This window comes from Eptatretus burgeri, chromosome 10, assembly GCF_056783735.1.
Source record: "Eptatretus burgeri isolate ZD-2024b chromosome 10, Ebu_testis_v1, whole genome shotgun sequence".
Taxonomy (NCBI): domain Eukaryota; kingdom Metazoa; phylum Chordata; class Myxini; order Myxiniformes; family Myxinidae; genus Eptatretus; species Eptatretus burgeri.
Window position 1 is genome coordinate 42,554,646 of NC_140970.1, and position 14,817 is coordinate 42,569,462.

At 45.2% G+C, this 14,817-nt stretch overlaps 1 protein-coding gene across 3 annotated transcripts in view; it reads left to right on the forward strand.

Moving 5' to 3' along the window:
• Positions 1-2,435: 2,435 nt before the first annotated feature.
• Positions 2,436-14,817, forward strand: part of LOC147018412 (putative G protein-coupled receptor 153) — a 128,076-nt gene continuing 115,694 nt past the window's right edge. The window contains exons 1-2 of one of the 3 annotated variants that reach the window (XM_085898032.1): positions 2,436-2,591; positions 3,496-4,720. In XM_085898032.1, the coding sequence (XP_085754158.1) occupies positions 3,923-4,720 (798 nt within the window). In that variant the 5' untranslated portion in view covers positions 2,436-2,591; positions 3,496-3,922. The remainder of the gene's footprint in view (positions 2,592-3,495; positions 4,721-14,817) is intronic. The other 2 variants (XM_085898030.1, XM_085898031.1) reach the window with 2 other exon arrangements.

A 14,817-nucleotide genomic window follows, 5' to 3' on the forward strand; every position in this document is an offset into this window, starting at 1 on the left:
AGGTAAAATGTACTAGGGGAAAACTACACATGATGGCACACGAAAATTTGACGACTCGGGACGAGTCTGTAAAAAGGGAAGGGGGTAGTGTTGTGGTTACCAGATTCGCAAACCACCATTCAGGTCCCTTAGGTGAGGTATCTCGGTAAGTGCATGTGTAGTTAGGCCCAAACCCGTTGTCTAGTGGGAATACATGTCATTTATGCGTGCTGCGACTCTTCAGGATAGCCGTTTTTCTTTTACTATCTTTATTTTGGACCACCCGCCCTGATTACAACCACAACATCAACCACCGACCACAACCACCGCTTCACCACAACCGCCACGACCTTCACGTCACACCTCGCAACCGTAGCATCGCCACCGTTCTTGCCCCGCTGTGGGTACCGGTGTTGGACTCGTGCAGGGCGCACGTTGAACAGCGTGTACAAAATCACGGATTTTGTGCTTCAAAAACGGATCAAAAACGACACACGCCCACTTTTTGCCGTCCAATCGGTGAGCGAGGGGCGATTTGGCCCCGCCTCCAGAACGATCGAGATATGCAAATTTGTGGATCAAAAAGCCTTCACGCCCACTTTTTCTCGGGCCAATGGGGAGCGAGGTGAAAGGTCAAAGGGAGGGGGTCAAAGGCGAAGTTACGGGGGGATAAAAGGACAGTGTTCGTCAGTCAGAAGGAGGAGAACGAGAACGAGAAGGAGAACGAGAACGAGAACGAAAAGGAGAACGAGAACGAGAAGGAGTCGGAGAAGAGAGAGAAGAGTGTGGAAGTCTGGAGCCCGAAGCCCGAAGCCTGCAGTGGCTGGAGAAGCTGAAGAGAGTCGGACGAGGGGGTGCTCGCGTCGGTGCCAGGAGCTGCACGCCCGAGGGAGGCCGGCAGCGCGACCTGGCCGAGGTGGAGACGCACACCAGGGATAATAAAGATCCTCTATACCCCGAGCATCAGCAACCCCCTCCTGTTTCCCCCCGCGCTGAGATAGTGCGACCAAGGGGGCCCGTTCCCACCCCCTGCCAGGCACTGTCCACGAGGCCCGCGGGTTGCGGGGCCATCGCCGCTCCGCGTCTCATCACCAGACGGGTAGGCCCGGCCCGGTCTCGGCCTCAGGCCTGCCTCATTCTTGGGGATGTTCTTTTCCTTGGTTTTGGGTATGTGTTGTCGGCGCCGTCTGTGAAGTAGAATTGTATAAGTGTTGCCGTGTGCTCGGTAATCGGTATTAGCTCTGCACTGTGTTTTCACTTTTATATTTGCTTTTTGTGTAAATGGAATTGTGTTTTCTTTTTTTTGTGTGCATTTGGTGGAATTGTATTTGTGTGCTTCCCGTGTGCCGAGAATAAATGTGCTTTATTGTTGAACTGTTTCCCGCTTCGCTTCGTCATTTCTTTCTTTGAATCCTCATCTTGCTTCACGTAAAGGGTTGGTAGTGGGCTGAATACGCCCGATAATTAATCGAACCGTCGAGGTCGACGATAACACCGCTCGGTTATTCTGATAGTACGGAACGGGTCGCTTAAGTGGCCCGTGTCCGAAGTCGACCTGCGGCGAGGTGCGATCGCCCGGTCTACTCTCCGCGTGGGTACTTAGGTAGGTCGAATTTGGCGAGCAACCCTATCCCACGCGGGGGCTGATTGGCTCGATCGCGGTGAGACCGAAAGGTCCACCCGTGACTGGTTCCCGGCGTTAGTCCGAGAGGGTCACGACTGGATTGTCCGTCCGGTGGGCGACGTGCCGCGATTCGAGTTACGTGGCCGTCCGCACGCCGGCGGGCGCGAATCCGCAACAATATAATATATATATATATATATATATATATATATATATATATATATATATATATATATATATATATATATATATATATATATATATATATATGAAATGAACGCACACAATCATCCTGCATCGAATATTTATATTTATCCACATGTAGAGCATCTCTCTTAACTGAACAGATACAGTGAAACAACAATCGTTATCCTATACATTGACTCTTTTACCCCCGAGAAGCCATAACCACAACGATGTGTGTGTGTGTGTGTGTGTGTGTGTGTGTGTGTGTGTGTGTGTGTGTGTGTGTGTGTGTGTACGAGCATAGATGTGACTACAGCATGTGAAATCATCAAAATAGCTGCACACACACATTTGGGAAGAACACGTGTGCAAACGTCGGCGTGAATGAGAGAAAGAGCGCGAAACAGGAAACATAACAGGACGGGACTGGAACACAGGGACATGGGGATGGGGATGCTCGGAGGTGTTCACATAGAGTGAGGAGAGAGAACCTGAAAAGGGTTGGAGGTGTTGGCTGAGGGAGATTTGGGGAGGGTGTGGTGTGGGAGTGGAGGAACAACCGTCCAGCAGTGGATGGGGGACACAAGACACGTGTCCCCCATGATTATAACATCCAAGAGTGGGCGGGCTCGTTGCGCACGCCCCGAGGTGGGCGTCGTCACGACCCACAGATATCATTTCCATTCCAACTCTTCGGAGGATCAGGTCGTGTTTGCACGGAGAGCGGCTGCTGGGAAGCAGAATGTGGACACGGCAATAATAAAGCCTCCTCTGCGTACAAGGAAGTCCACAAAGACAGCAGGTAAAGTTGGGGGATCGGTGAATAGGGGGGTTGGGGTCATGCAGCGTGGTATTCCGGATCGTGCTATTATATGAAGAATATCAACTGCTCTGAATGACCACTTGTTTTTCAATCAGCCAAAATGTCTCCAGAAAGGTCCTTCAAAGCAGATCATGATGTTCTGATTGATAAAGGGTCTTTTTAAGTGGTCTCTGAATCCTTCATGCAAGAGTTGTGCTGATTATGGGCTAAACAATATATTGGGAACATTTGTTTGCATCGGTGGGGGAAGATGCAAAGCAACACCTGCATGAGCGACCTTGCTTGGTCCTGATTTTTCGTCGAACACCTTCACAGGTGCTCAGGTGATGCCATTCAATTTGGTGTCGTGCATGGCGAGTTGTCGTTAAACGTTCAGAATTCGCATTGTGATTGCCCCCCACTCACGCTCAGTCTGTCTGAGTACTGGGAAACGATGCATGTTGTACACACGGACTCGCAGCTGAAATGTAAATGAGGCATTTGCCTTAAATTGTCCAATAATAATCAAGACTGGAAAGCTTAACTTGTGCAATGCTTTGTCGGCCTGCAGACCTGCCTGGTCCTACTGGCCGATAAGCTAGGATCTAAATGGGCCTTTTGTAGGAATCTGATCCACTGCTTCCGCTCAGATCTACGCGAGTAACTCAAAAATCCGTTGCAAAGGGCAATTGCACACCTTGGTCCACTTGCTTCGAGCGGTCTTCTTCTATAAGGCTAGCGATTGACCTGAAATCACATCCATCCATTTGCTTTGACGTCTCGCTTTAGTTCAATTTAATGCTCCATTCATTTTTGCCGGGAAATGATTCGGAGAAATATAATGCACGAGACTACAGCAATGGCATCATGACTGGATGGAATAATTTGATGTTCTTCCATGCAGATGCCTCACCCACCCAGAACCTCCCTTTGCACGTGCTCTCGGCAGCTTGGTGCGGCGATGGGGAGGAGGATCTGATTGCGAGTGGAATTGATGCAAGAACTCTTGCAAATGCTGTTGCTTTGACGTTGAAGACTCTGGAAGGTACTGCTGTGAACCTCTGGAGATCCTCAACATCTGAGCAGCAGTGGTGGAAACTTGCTTGTCAGGTATAGGGCATCGGCACGGCTGATATGTTGCACAAATGTCTCGTTCTTTCTATGCTTGCAATCGGCGCATGCTGATTCTTCACCCACTGGACCACATGCATATGATGGAGTCAGTTGTGGTTGACCTGCAACAAGCCACACATCGTACGTTCGCACAACTTCAACAATAGTTTGTGAGTTTTGATCTGGAAAGATACTTGCACGCTGATGTAGACACCACCATGCCCGTGAGTCCCAATGATGGTGGAAACATGTATGAGAATGCTGTCTCCTGGCTGGTGTGTGCTTTGTTAGCCATCATTGCCAACTCCTGGACAATATTCAGCATCTCAGCCAAGCAGAAGAAGTGGAAAGCACTGGAGTTCCTGCTGTGTACACTTGCAGGTACACACATTCTTACCGCCATAGTCCCCCTCATTATGTTCTCCGTGATCAACTTGCGAAAGAGCACACCTCCTTATGACTGGAGCGAGGGTCTCTGCAAAGTTTTTGTGTCGAGTTTCTACACTCTGGCGCTCGTCACCTGCTTCACGGTAGCATCATTGGCTTACCATCGAATGTGGATGGTGCGGTGGCCTGTTAACTACAGACTTTGTAATACACGCAAGCAGGCCGTGCAGGCGATCATGGGGATCTGGACGGTTTCCTTCATTCTCTCCACATTACCTGCCGTTGGTTGGCACGATACATCTGAGCGTTTCTACACTCACAACTGCCAGTTCTTGGTAACAAAAATAGGCCTTGGCTTCGGTGCCTGCTTCCTCACCTTGCAAGGTGGCTCGGTGGCCATGGGCCTTTCATGTGCCGCAATCACCCTCTACCACACATTCCATCCAGGTGCCCGGCAGGCCGTTGAGAAGAAGGCGCTCAACGTCCCGACGATCATCGTCGAGGACACCACTGGGAAGAGAAGGTCATCAGTTGATGGTTCTGAACCTCTGCACACATCACTGCAGATCACCTACTTGATCAGTATCATCGTTTTTTTCTACAACAGTCTCACAGGGATTCCTATGCTGGTAGGTCAGTGACTTACTTCAGATTTGAAATGTGATTGTGATAGTTGTATTGGTTTGCTCTTCTTCTTCATAATAATAATAATAATAATAATAATAACAATAACAACACAAGGAACTTTGACACAGGAGGCCATTTGGCCTATCAAACCTGCACAGTGGTTGCCAACCTATAGTTGGCGATGATGTATCCTTTTTAAATGCTGAACCTCAAGCAAGGAAGTAGCATGTACCATTTTTTAAGTGTTTGGTATGCCTAAGCCAAGGTCAGGTTCAAACTACTAACCTCCCAGACTCAAAGCAGACACTATAACCATTACACCACCTCATCTGGTATGCAGGGCTTTGTTTGTTAGTACTATAACATCATGTTGAGTGGAACATATTGCTGTGTTCTTAGATTGGAAAATAGTTCTGTTCTGTTGTTGCATATGGCAGCGTGGCTGCCAGGGTAGCTATCATTTCTTGGAAGCACGGCTGTGCTGCTGATGCTGTGCCCCTCCAGCAGTACACTGGTACTCATTTCACCAACCTCAGAAGGATGACTGGCTGAGTCAACCCCACTTGGTGTAAATTCAGCATCCAACAGGGCTCAAACCCAGGACCCTAGGATCCTAAGTCAACCACCCTAGCCACTAAGCCAGCACCAGGCTTTGGAAAATAGTGAGTTTAATACGTAAATGTACAGTTATGCCTTGTACTTGTACATGTTTTGCAGCATATATGTATTGTATACTCACTGAAGTAGGGGTGGGGAAGGGGGACTGGAAGAGCAGGAGTGACAACTTAACAGAAAAGATGAGGGCAGTGGAGTTATGGATAGAAAAGGGAAAGAGGTACGGGAGGTGAGAGACAAGGGGCAAAAACTCTGCCTTGTTTGCTTTGCGTAAATTAAAGAGATGGTCACTTATGAAATGCAGTGTGTGGATTTAAGTTTTATTTATACGCAAGTTAATTAAGTACGTTCCGATTTCCTTTGTGTTCTCCCTGTTACTTATTGAGTGATGACGGTGCTGAAAATTGGAAAAAGAAAAAGATGTTTTGAAATTTGAACATTCTGTTAAACAAGTAAATCAATGTGCATATGTGTGTACCTCATTTCCATTTTATTTTTCTCCAATGACACAGCTTGAGGAAGGAGGCTGAGAAACTCACTGCTTCCTTGGTTCAGAGGCACAAAAAAGTGTTTAATTATGTACTATTGCACCAGTAACGGATAACAGTGGAAGGGTGTATTGGGACCTGTAATCCAATTCATTTCATTCTGGAATCTCAACATCTTGGAATCTGAAGCCATCATTTTCTGGAATCTGCTGCTTAATGACCAAGATAAAAATTCTTCCAGTGGAAGAGTGATATATCTGCTTCAAGATGACACTAATGCAAGACCCTTTTAAAAGAATACGGTATAGCATATTCGAATTACAACCGTCTTCTCTGGGTTCAACTTCTGACGTGACTATGATCTAAACTGTAATCATAACACATTAACCCAGCTGTCCCATCTGCTTGCATCCTCTTGTGGATTTTAAAGATGGGTTTCAACAATAGTAGGTGACCGTGTGCTGGTAAACTGAATGAACTGTAAAAATGAATTTCTACTTTAATTGATGGGTCAATCAGCGACATGATTCCACTCTTACGAATTATATAACCACCAGCCAGCTGCTGCACATGCAAAGAAAAGTGCTCAAGTTGGCTGGAGGGCATGAACAATCAAACAAAAAATTGTGTGGCATGATGTCGATGAGACCAGACAGTGTGTATAGATTACACTCACCATGCGGGTTATTCGTGAAGCATCTGGGTTAAAAAAAAAAAAAAACAGGTGAGAACTTAAACAGGTAAGTTCAATATCTGGAAGAATATATTATGTCAACTCTTTACTTTTGCAGTCTTCAGCTGGATTTACATAAACGAACCCTGGGAAGCAAGCCTGTCTGAGAATGTCGAGAAATTATAATTATCACCATTGTAATTTAACCAGAACTGGTAGTGCAATGGTTAGAGCGTATGCTCCGAGTGTGGGAGGTCAGCGGTTCAACCCCCAACCGAGTCATACCATGGTACATTAAAAATGGTACGTACTGCTTCCTTGGTTGGTATTCAGCATTTAAAAGGATAACAACATGGACAATCCCTGTAGTTTAGCATCCATGGGGAGGAGGAAATTCCTCCTTTCGGAATACTTGGCTGAGTATGGTGAGAAAAGCAGTGCTATTGTTGTGTTGTTGCTGATCAGAAAAGCTGATACCCAGAGTACCCTGGGAAGTGATGGCACTTCCCCAAAGTTCAGTGGCTGTGTTTGTCTCATTTAATAGGTGTGTGTGTGTGTGTGTGTTTTATCTCCATATGCCAGTTTCAGACAGTGGAACCGAGCCCTCCCACATCTCAAAGTGTGTGTGCGTGCGTGCACCTCCACGATGAACCAGCAAATAATAACCATGAGGTGACCCCATTGATTTACAACCCTCAGATTACACAGCAAGCTGCTATTTTCATACTTAAAAAAAACAAAAAACATAGACCTACATAAACACTCATCCTATATCCCTGAAAGGACCATCTCACAAACACTCCCATCTTCAGTACTTCCAGAATAAACCACTTGAAGTTCAGGCACAAGCTGTTGGGCCTCACCATCTGCCATTATCTTTCTTGGGCAGATCATAATTCCAAGATGGCCTCCAAAGCAAGCCACTGACTCATGGACATTCTCCACCATGTGAGATCTTTCCTTTGCCAATGTAAGCATTTGACAACCGACAAGGCCTTCATTCACAGCTCATGGAGTACTGCTCTCCACTTTGGCCTGGCACCCCTGCCTCGCACCCTGAATTTCATGATGCTGTGGAAAGCAAAGGCCTCAAAATTATTGGGGTCTCCTGTAATTAAGCAGAGTGTCTCGGCCCATTACTTTTGCATCACTGGGAGGTTGATGGCATTTCTGTATTCCACTGCCTCTTTTTTTTGGTCTTGCTCCCTCTGCCCTCTCTTGACTCTGTTCCTCCCAGGTGTCTGCAGGGTGTACATGATCTGCCATTAACCCTCTTCTTGTTAGACTCCCAAAACTCAGGCTCGCTGTTCACCTCTTCATTTGTTCCTCTTTTTCTCTCAACCATGAAACAAACTTCCCCAGTCTGTTCAGTCCCATTCTTCCCTTCAGGATTTCAACACAGCTGTTCACCATGACCTCAGTCATCCCTCATCCATACACATGATCTCTTCTACCCCGAATGACCCAATTCCTAAGCACTCCCCTTTTCCAGGTTATTGTGACCAGCCCCCCCCCCATTCCTCTCCTCTTTTCATGAATTGTTGCTTCTTCTTTTTTCCTCCTTTTGTTTTATCCCACCTCTCCTCTTCCTCTTCTTTCTGTGGCGCAGCATGTGTGCAGCTTGTTCACTGCCATGTCTCCTTATCCCCCTCCCCTTAATATCGCACTCACTTCAATTCTGCAGTTGGTGTTTCTCCCTTTCCATTTTGTCCACCCATTCAGCTCCAGCTCTTCCAAGAGCCTCAATCATGGATACAAAAATGAAAATAAGTGTATGAATTACGTTCAAAATGTTCTCGGAAAAGTTCAGGAAATATCAAATTCAACTTGTATGTATACGTGTGTGTGTGTGTATATATATGTATATGTATATATATATATATATATATATATATATATATATATATATATATATATATATATATATATATATATATATATATATATATATATATATATATGTATGTATGTATGCCGGGTTTTCGGCGACTAAGCAGTCTCCCCCACCAGGTTTCCTGGTGAGGAGGGTGTATGGATATAGACACCCAGCAGGATTAAAAACAAAAACCATCAAAGGGCGGAGGAACTCCTTAAGAGTCAACGGTTATCCATATATATTGCCCAACTGTGTCTGCGGACATTCTCCTGCAGTTGGGTTACTTTTTTTTTTTTTTTTTCAGAGGATGGTGGCAGGATTTTCACTCTGGCCACCAAAAAACCCTTCACTCTGCAAAACATAAGAAAAACGGAAAGAAAATTGAAAACCCACTCCGTGGGCGTACCTCCTTTGCAGCTGCCCTTCGCAGGGCAGCTCACCGGATGACGGGATTGGGGAAAAACCTTCGGGACCCCCACTCTGATGATAGGAGGAAAACCACGAGGTCATCTTCCCAGGTCAGATTGCGGTAGTGTGTCGCGGTGGTGCTGAGGTGTCGTACACCAGACGGCGGTCTCCTTGGGTTAACCTGAGGTGGTCCCTTTGGGTGAGTGCCTGAAATGTCCTATCCCTAAGAGAGGATGATCATGTGCATCAGTCATCATCTGAGCTCAAGTGTTTGAACATCGGTATGACAGCACTCTCTGAGGTTCGGAGACGGGATAGTGGCGCGATCATGGCGGGTGGTTAAACCTACTAGTGGTGTGGTTGCTCTGATGGTTACCATGCCCATGGAGTTGCTGTCGCTGTGTCCAATAAGCAGACACAAATGACAATTGACGTAGCACCAGTCAATGAGCATATTATGAGATGAAGGATTTGTCACTCCTTGAGTGTCATTTCCCTGGTCTCTGTGCATGCTCCGACTGAGGTGAGTGATCTCACAATGAAGGATGCATTCTATGCCACGCTCGAGTCTGTGGCATATTAGTGCCCCAGGTGAGATACTCTTCTCATCTTGGGGGATTTCAATGTATCGACTGGAATTGGAACTGATAGCCATGGATATGTGTTGGTCCCCGTGGGTTTGGAACTGTGAACCAGAATAGCAAGAAGTCATTGACTCAGGGTGGCTGGTTCATGGTTTCAGTGACCACAGGCTCATTGCTGGACTTGGTATTCCAACACTGGTGATGTGGCAAAAGAGATTGATCATGTGTTCGTTGGAGGATGATCCAGAACTGCAGGGTCCAACGGAGTGTTCAGTTCATCGATACCGACCACAGGCTTGTGGGAGCAACTCTGAAGTTTCAGCTTCAATCTGGGACAATGGTACCATCTCAGCCTAGACTGGATGTGAACAACCTCAAGGATGAGAGGGTAGCTGAGGAGTTTGTGAGCAACTGGAGATTTGAGGGGGGGTCTGGGTGCTTTGGGGAATCCTGAAGAGTTGTGGAGTGCCTTCAAGACCATCCTTGATGTTGCCGGTGGATGTCTTGGCACTCATCGAGGGGTGAAGAAGAATTTTTTTTGTCTCACGGGGCACTGGATAATATTGACCAGTCGCAGGGCCAGGCTTAATGGCAGGGTTGAGTTGTTTGTTCAGAGAGTTGAGGCATAAAATTGAATGTGTGTTAAGGGTGAACAAAGAGGCCTATGTGTGAGGAATCTGTGAGGAGGTAGAGCATCACCTATGGTCAAGTGATTCTCATCCTGCTTACAGCAGAATTTGTGCATTGCATTCCTCCAAGCCCGTCCCTCGGTGTACTGCAGTCTGATCGGAGGATGATGGGCTCTTGACAGAGGAGTCTGAAAAGAAGGCCCGCTGGGCCGGTTACTTTGAAGGGCTGTACCAGGCTGGTCCACCAGCTGTCGACTTGGATGTCAGGGGGTGTTGCTACCCTATTGCTGATCCTCCAATCAACTGTGATCCACCTTCGTTTGTGGAATCATAGACCACGGTGAACTGGTTGAAAAGGGGGTAAAGCTCCTAGGATCTGTGATATCCATGTTGAACTTCTCAAGGCTGGTGGAAATCCTGTACTCATGTCGTTGCATGCAGTTCTGTGCTCTGCTTGGAACACAGGCATCATCCGAACTGAATAGAAAAGGGGGCTTGTTGTCCATCTCTGGAAAGGGAAGGGAGATTGCCAGTTTGCCAGTACTCAGATAATGCTTGATTGTGTTCGCCACCATCTGCTTGAGCAACAGTGTCCAGAACAGTCAGACTTTACACCAAAGAGGTCAACCATTGACCGTATCCTTGCCCTTCACGTCCTCACCGAATGCAGATGAGAGTTTTGGCAGGGGCTGCTTGCAGCCTATGTTGATCTTTGCAAAGTGTTTGATTCATTGAATCGGAATCCCTTCTGGAGGATTCTTCGTCTTCGTGGGGTGCCACCAAAACTGATCAATCTGATGTCTGGACTATACTCTGGTCCTGAAATTGCTGTGAGATGTGGTGATACCATCTCCGACTTATTTCCAATTGCTGCTGGAGTCTGCCAGGGGTGTACACTGCCCCCCCCCACTTTTTTGCGCTTGTACGGACTGGATTCTCGGGAGGATGTTTCTCTGACCTTGATTTCGCAGATTATGCAGTCATTTTTGCAGAGACTGGATATCCTTTGAGGGCCCGTCAAGGTGCTGAATGAGGAGTCAGAGCCACTGGGATTATGAGTTTCCTGTGTAAAAACTAAGATCCAGGCTTTCAATGTCATTTTGGATGCTGATATCTTGTCTGTACCTGTTTGTGGTGAGGATGTTGAGGTCACGGAGAGATTCACTTACCGTGGTAGCGATATTTGTGTCTCTGCTGGCTGTGAGCCAGAGGTCAATAGATGTCTGGTTTGGTGCTGGTGAGTCATGGATCCACTGGATCATGGGGTGTAGCGCTGTCGGAATCTGTGTTGGACGACGAAAGTCTGAGATTTCAGGTCCTTGCTGCCTTTCTTGGACCTTTCAGGTCCATAGTCTTGCTCTATGGATGTGAGATTTTGACTCTGGCCAGGGATCGGAGATTGACCATTAATTCCTTTGGTACCATGTCTCTTTGGAGAATCCTTGGCTATTGCTGATCTGACTGTGTCCCTCGAGCAGTTGCTGAGAGGGACTCAAATGAGCTTTGTTACCTGCTTAGTCTGTGAGTGTCAGCTTTGGCAGTATATGGACATGTTGCTCATTTTCATGACGCTGATCCTGCTCACCAGATTCTCTCAGCGAGGGAGCCTTGTGAGTGGAAGAGGCCAATGGGCCGACCACATTCCTCGTTGCAGCAGGTTGAACAGCATCTGAAGGAAATGGGGATGTGCCAGGCATCTGCCTGGAGGATGGCCAGATAGAGGCCCCTTGAGTACCGGCAGAAAGTAGACGCAGCGACGTGCTGCTCCGGCGCATGCTCCCATACCTGACCTGACCTGAACTTTACAGTTCCAAATCTACCCATATATACCTTTATCTTGAAGCAACTGCTGACTGTACATCTAGATCAGGAAACAACTGAACCGCTATCGATTGTAGGGTGCTCAACAACTGGTTTAAGCACTCAAGCAAGCACTTCAATTAAATGGTGGATAAGAAACGGTTGGCTTGGCAAGCGATAACAAGCTGTTTGATAATGATACATACCCGCAAAAAAACTAAACTTCTCCGATTTCTGAACATTTTCAGATTTTACTCCAGATTTCGATGTTATTTAATCCACGTGATCCGATCCTCCAAACTCAAATTATATTTAACAGCTGGCTTGGCAAGTGATTAGCGATCGCCATTTCATCATATTAAATACCCCCCAGAGATGCCCAAAATATCAAACTACTGTATGTCTGAATTAGACAAATGAACACTTTTTTTTTAACAGTTGGAACTGCTGCTAAGTTCAATTCTGGAGCATAAATTTTGCAATTCGGCTTAGTTTAAGTGATTATAGAGGTTAGGGCATGTGCAAAAAAGAAATAGTCACAAACGCTGGCGTCTCTTGGCATTTATAAGCATTGCAATGTTTCCAATGATTCATTTTTATGGTGATCAGGCAGTCGATGACATGAGTGGGAAAAGTGAACAAAAAAATAAAAACTTTATCATTAAGAAATCGTTGCAGCCTGTTACAAGTCAAGGCATTGTTGAGCATGCTGAACAAAATGGTGAATTAACACCCCGAGGTAACTGAAGTGACCCCTTAAGACCCTTTTAGGGAGAGCAAGGTGTTCAAGGATGTGACTGATAAAGGCAATAATTAAATAAGGCCGTTAATTATCTTCAAAGGGGGTGTTTTTAAATAACCCAAACACCCAATTTTCAATCTTGCACTCCCTAGGAGTTCCCTTTGTATGCGTACAAAGTTTCAGGCTGCTAGATTTCATGGTTTTGGAGTTATGGAAGACACACACTGACTAACTCACACACTGTCATTTATTATTATAGATTTTCATGATATGACATTTTTATAAGCAATTAAGTAGAAAAAACCCCCCTTACGACATACACACAGGAAGGGTAGGTGCAGATTGGAAGTTTGGTACGATTTCACAAGTTTGATTGAGTAATTCCATGGCGACGTGATGTGACTGATACTGCACAAATATACTGTTTATATAGATATCCATCAATCAATCCATATCCATAATGGGCTGTCTGAGCACTCCATATGACGACTTTGCAACACTAATCTAGTCTGTTCTGCTCTTCTAATGGCATTTATTGAATGTAGACCTGTCCATTCTTTACAATTTCCCATCCAATACATTATTGGTCAATCTCTTCTTCTTTTCCCAGGTACTCTTCCATGCACTATATTATTAGCTCACTGTAGATTTTTCTCTCTGGTGAGTTACATGACCGAACCATTTTAATTTTCTCTGTTTAACAATCGATAGAAGGTTCTTAAGATATCCAACTTTTTGAGCTATTTCATGTTTTAATGAAATATTCATCCTATGAACAGTATATGGAATTTGTAAAAAATTCCCATAACATTTAATGTCAAAAGTGTCGATGTTCTTTTTGGTATTAACATTCAAAGTCCATGTTTCACATCCATACAAAAAATATTGCGTATGTAATTGCTCTCAAAAGCCTGATCTTAGTTTTAACTGCGATTTTATTATTCTTCCAAATTTGTGTAAGCTTTACCAATGTGAATGTTGCAATTGCGATTCTTGTTTTAATTTATCTGTTAGAATTTCCTTCTTGTGTAATAATACTCCATAAATATTTGAAAGACTGAACATGTTCTAGGTCTATACCTCCAATGTTGATAGGAGCTTGAAATGTATAGTCGTGTTTCCCGGTTATCATGACCTTGCTTTTCTCTGCACTGATTTCCATTCCATATGGTCTTGCAGTTTTATTCAATGTAGTTGTTAACTCTCTCAATTATTCTTCAGAACTTGCAAGCAAATCAATGTCATCAGCAAATATTAAGTCGGTTATACTTTGCCCCCCCCCCCATCCTTATACCACCCTCAAAGTTTTATTGAGCTTTGCTCATTATTTGTTCCATGAATATGTTTAAAAGATCTGGTGAGAGAACACACCCTTGACGTACTCTCATTTTTACCTGAAACCGGTCACTAAAGGAATTTCCAATAAACATTTTACTTTTTGCTTGTTCATAAAGTGCATATGAGCTTATTACATTCATTAAGTTTTGACTAATGTTGTATTTTTGCATCGTAAGCCAAATAACTTAATGCCAAATTCTATCAAAAGCTTTTTTTTTAAAAAAAAGTCAATGAAGTTGTAATATAATTCTATAACTAGGTCATGGTCAATATATTTTTCTGAGGATTCTAAGACTACAGATTTGTTCTACCTTGCTGCGACCTTCAATAAAACCAGCTTAAGTGTCATCAAATATCTTCTTCTTCTTCTTCTTCTTCTTCTTCTTCTTTCGGCCACAGTTAGGGGTCCCCACAGCGGATCAACCGTCTCCATTTCACTCTATCCTCCACATCTTCCATTGACACTCCAACCACCCGCATGTCCGCTCTCACCCCATCTTTGAACCTCTTCTTTGGCCTTCCTCTTCTGCTCCTGCCTGGCAGCTCCATCCTCGGCATCCTTCTCCCGATATACTCCGCTTCCCTCCTGTGCACATGTCCAAACCATCTCAATCTCGCCTCTCTCACTTTGTCTCCAAACCGTCCTACCTGCACAGTCCCTCCAATATGCTCATTCCTTATCCTGTCCATCCTCGTCACTCCCAATGAGAATCGCAGCATCTTTAACTCTGCCACCTCCAGCTCCGCTTCCTGTCTTTTTGTTAGCGCCACCGCCTCCAAACCATCCAACATAGCTGGTCTCACTACCGTCTTGTATACAAATGCAGTAGACAATTTGTCTGGTAATGGACATTTTACACTCTGTGGGATGTATATATGAATTTAAACCTAGTTTTATCTAGTACCTCCAATGTTTGAGCTCAACCAGTTGTATCAAGGGTCTCAA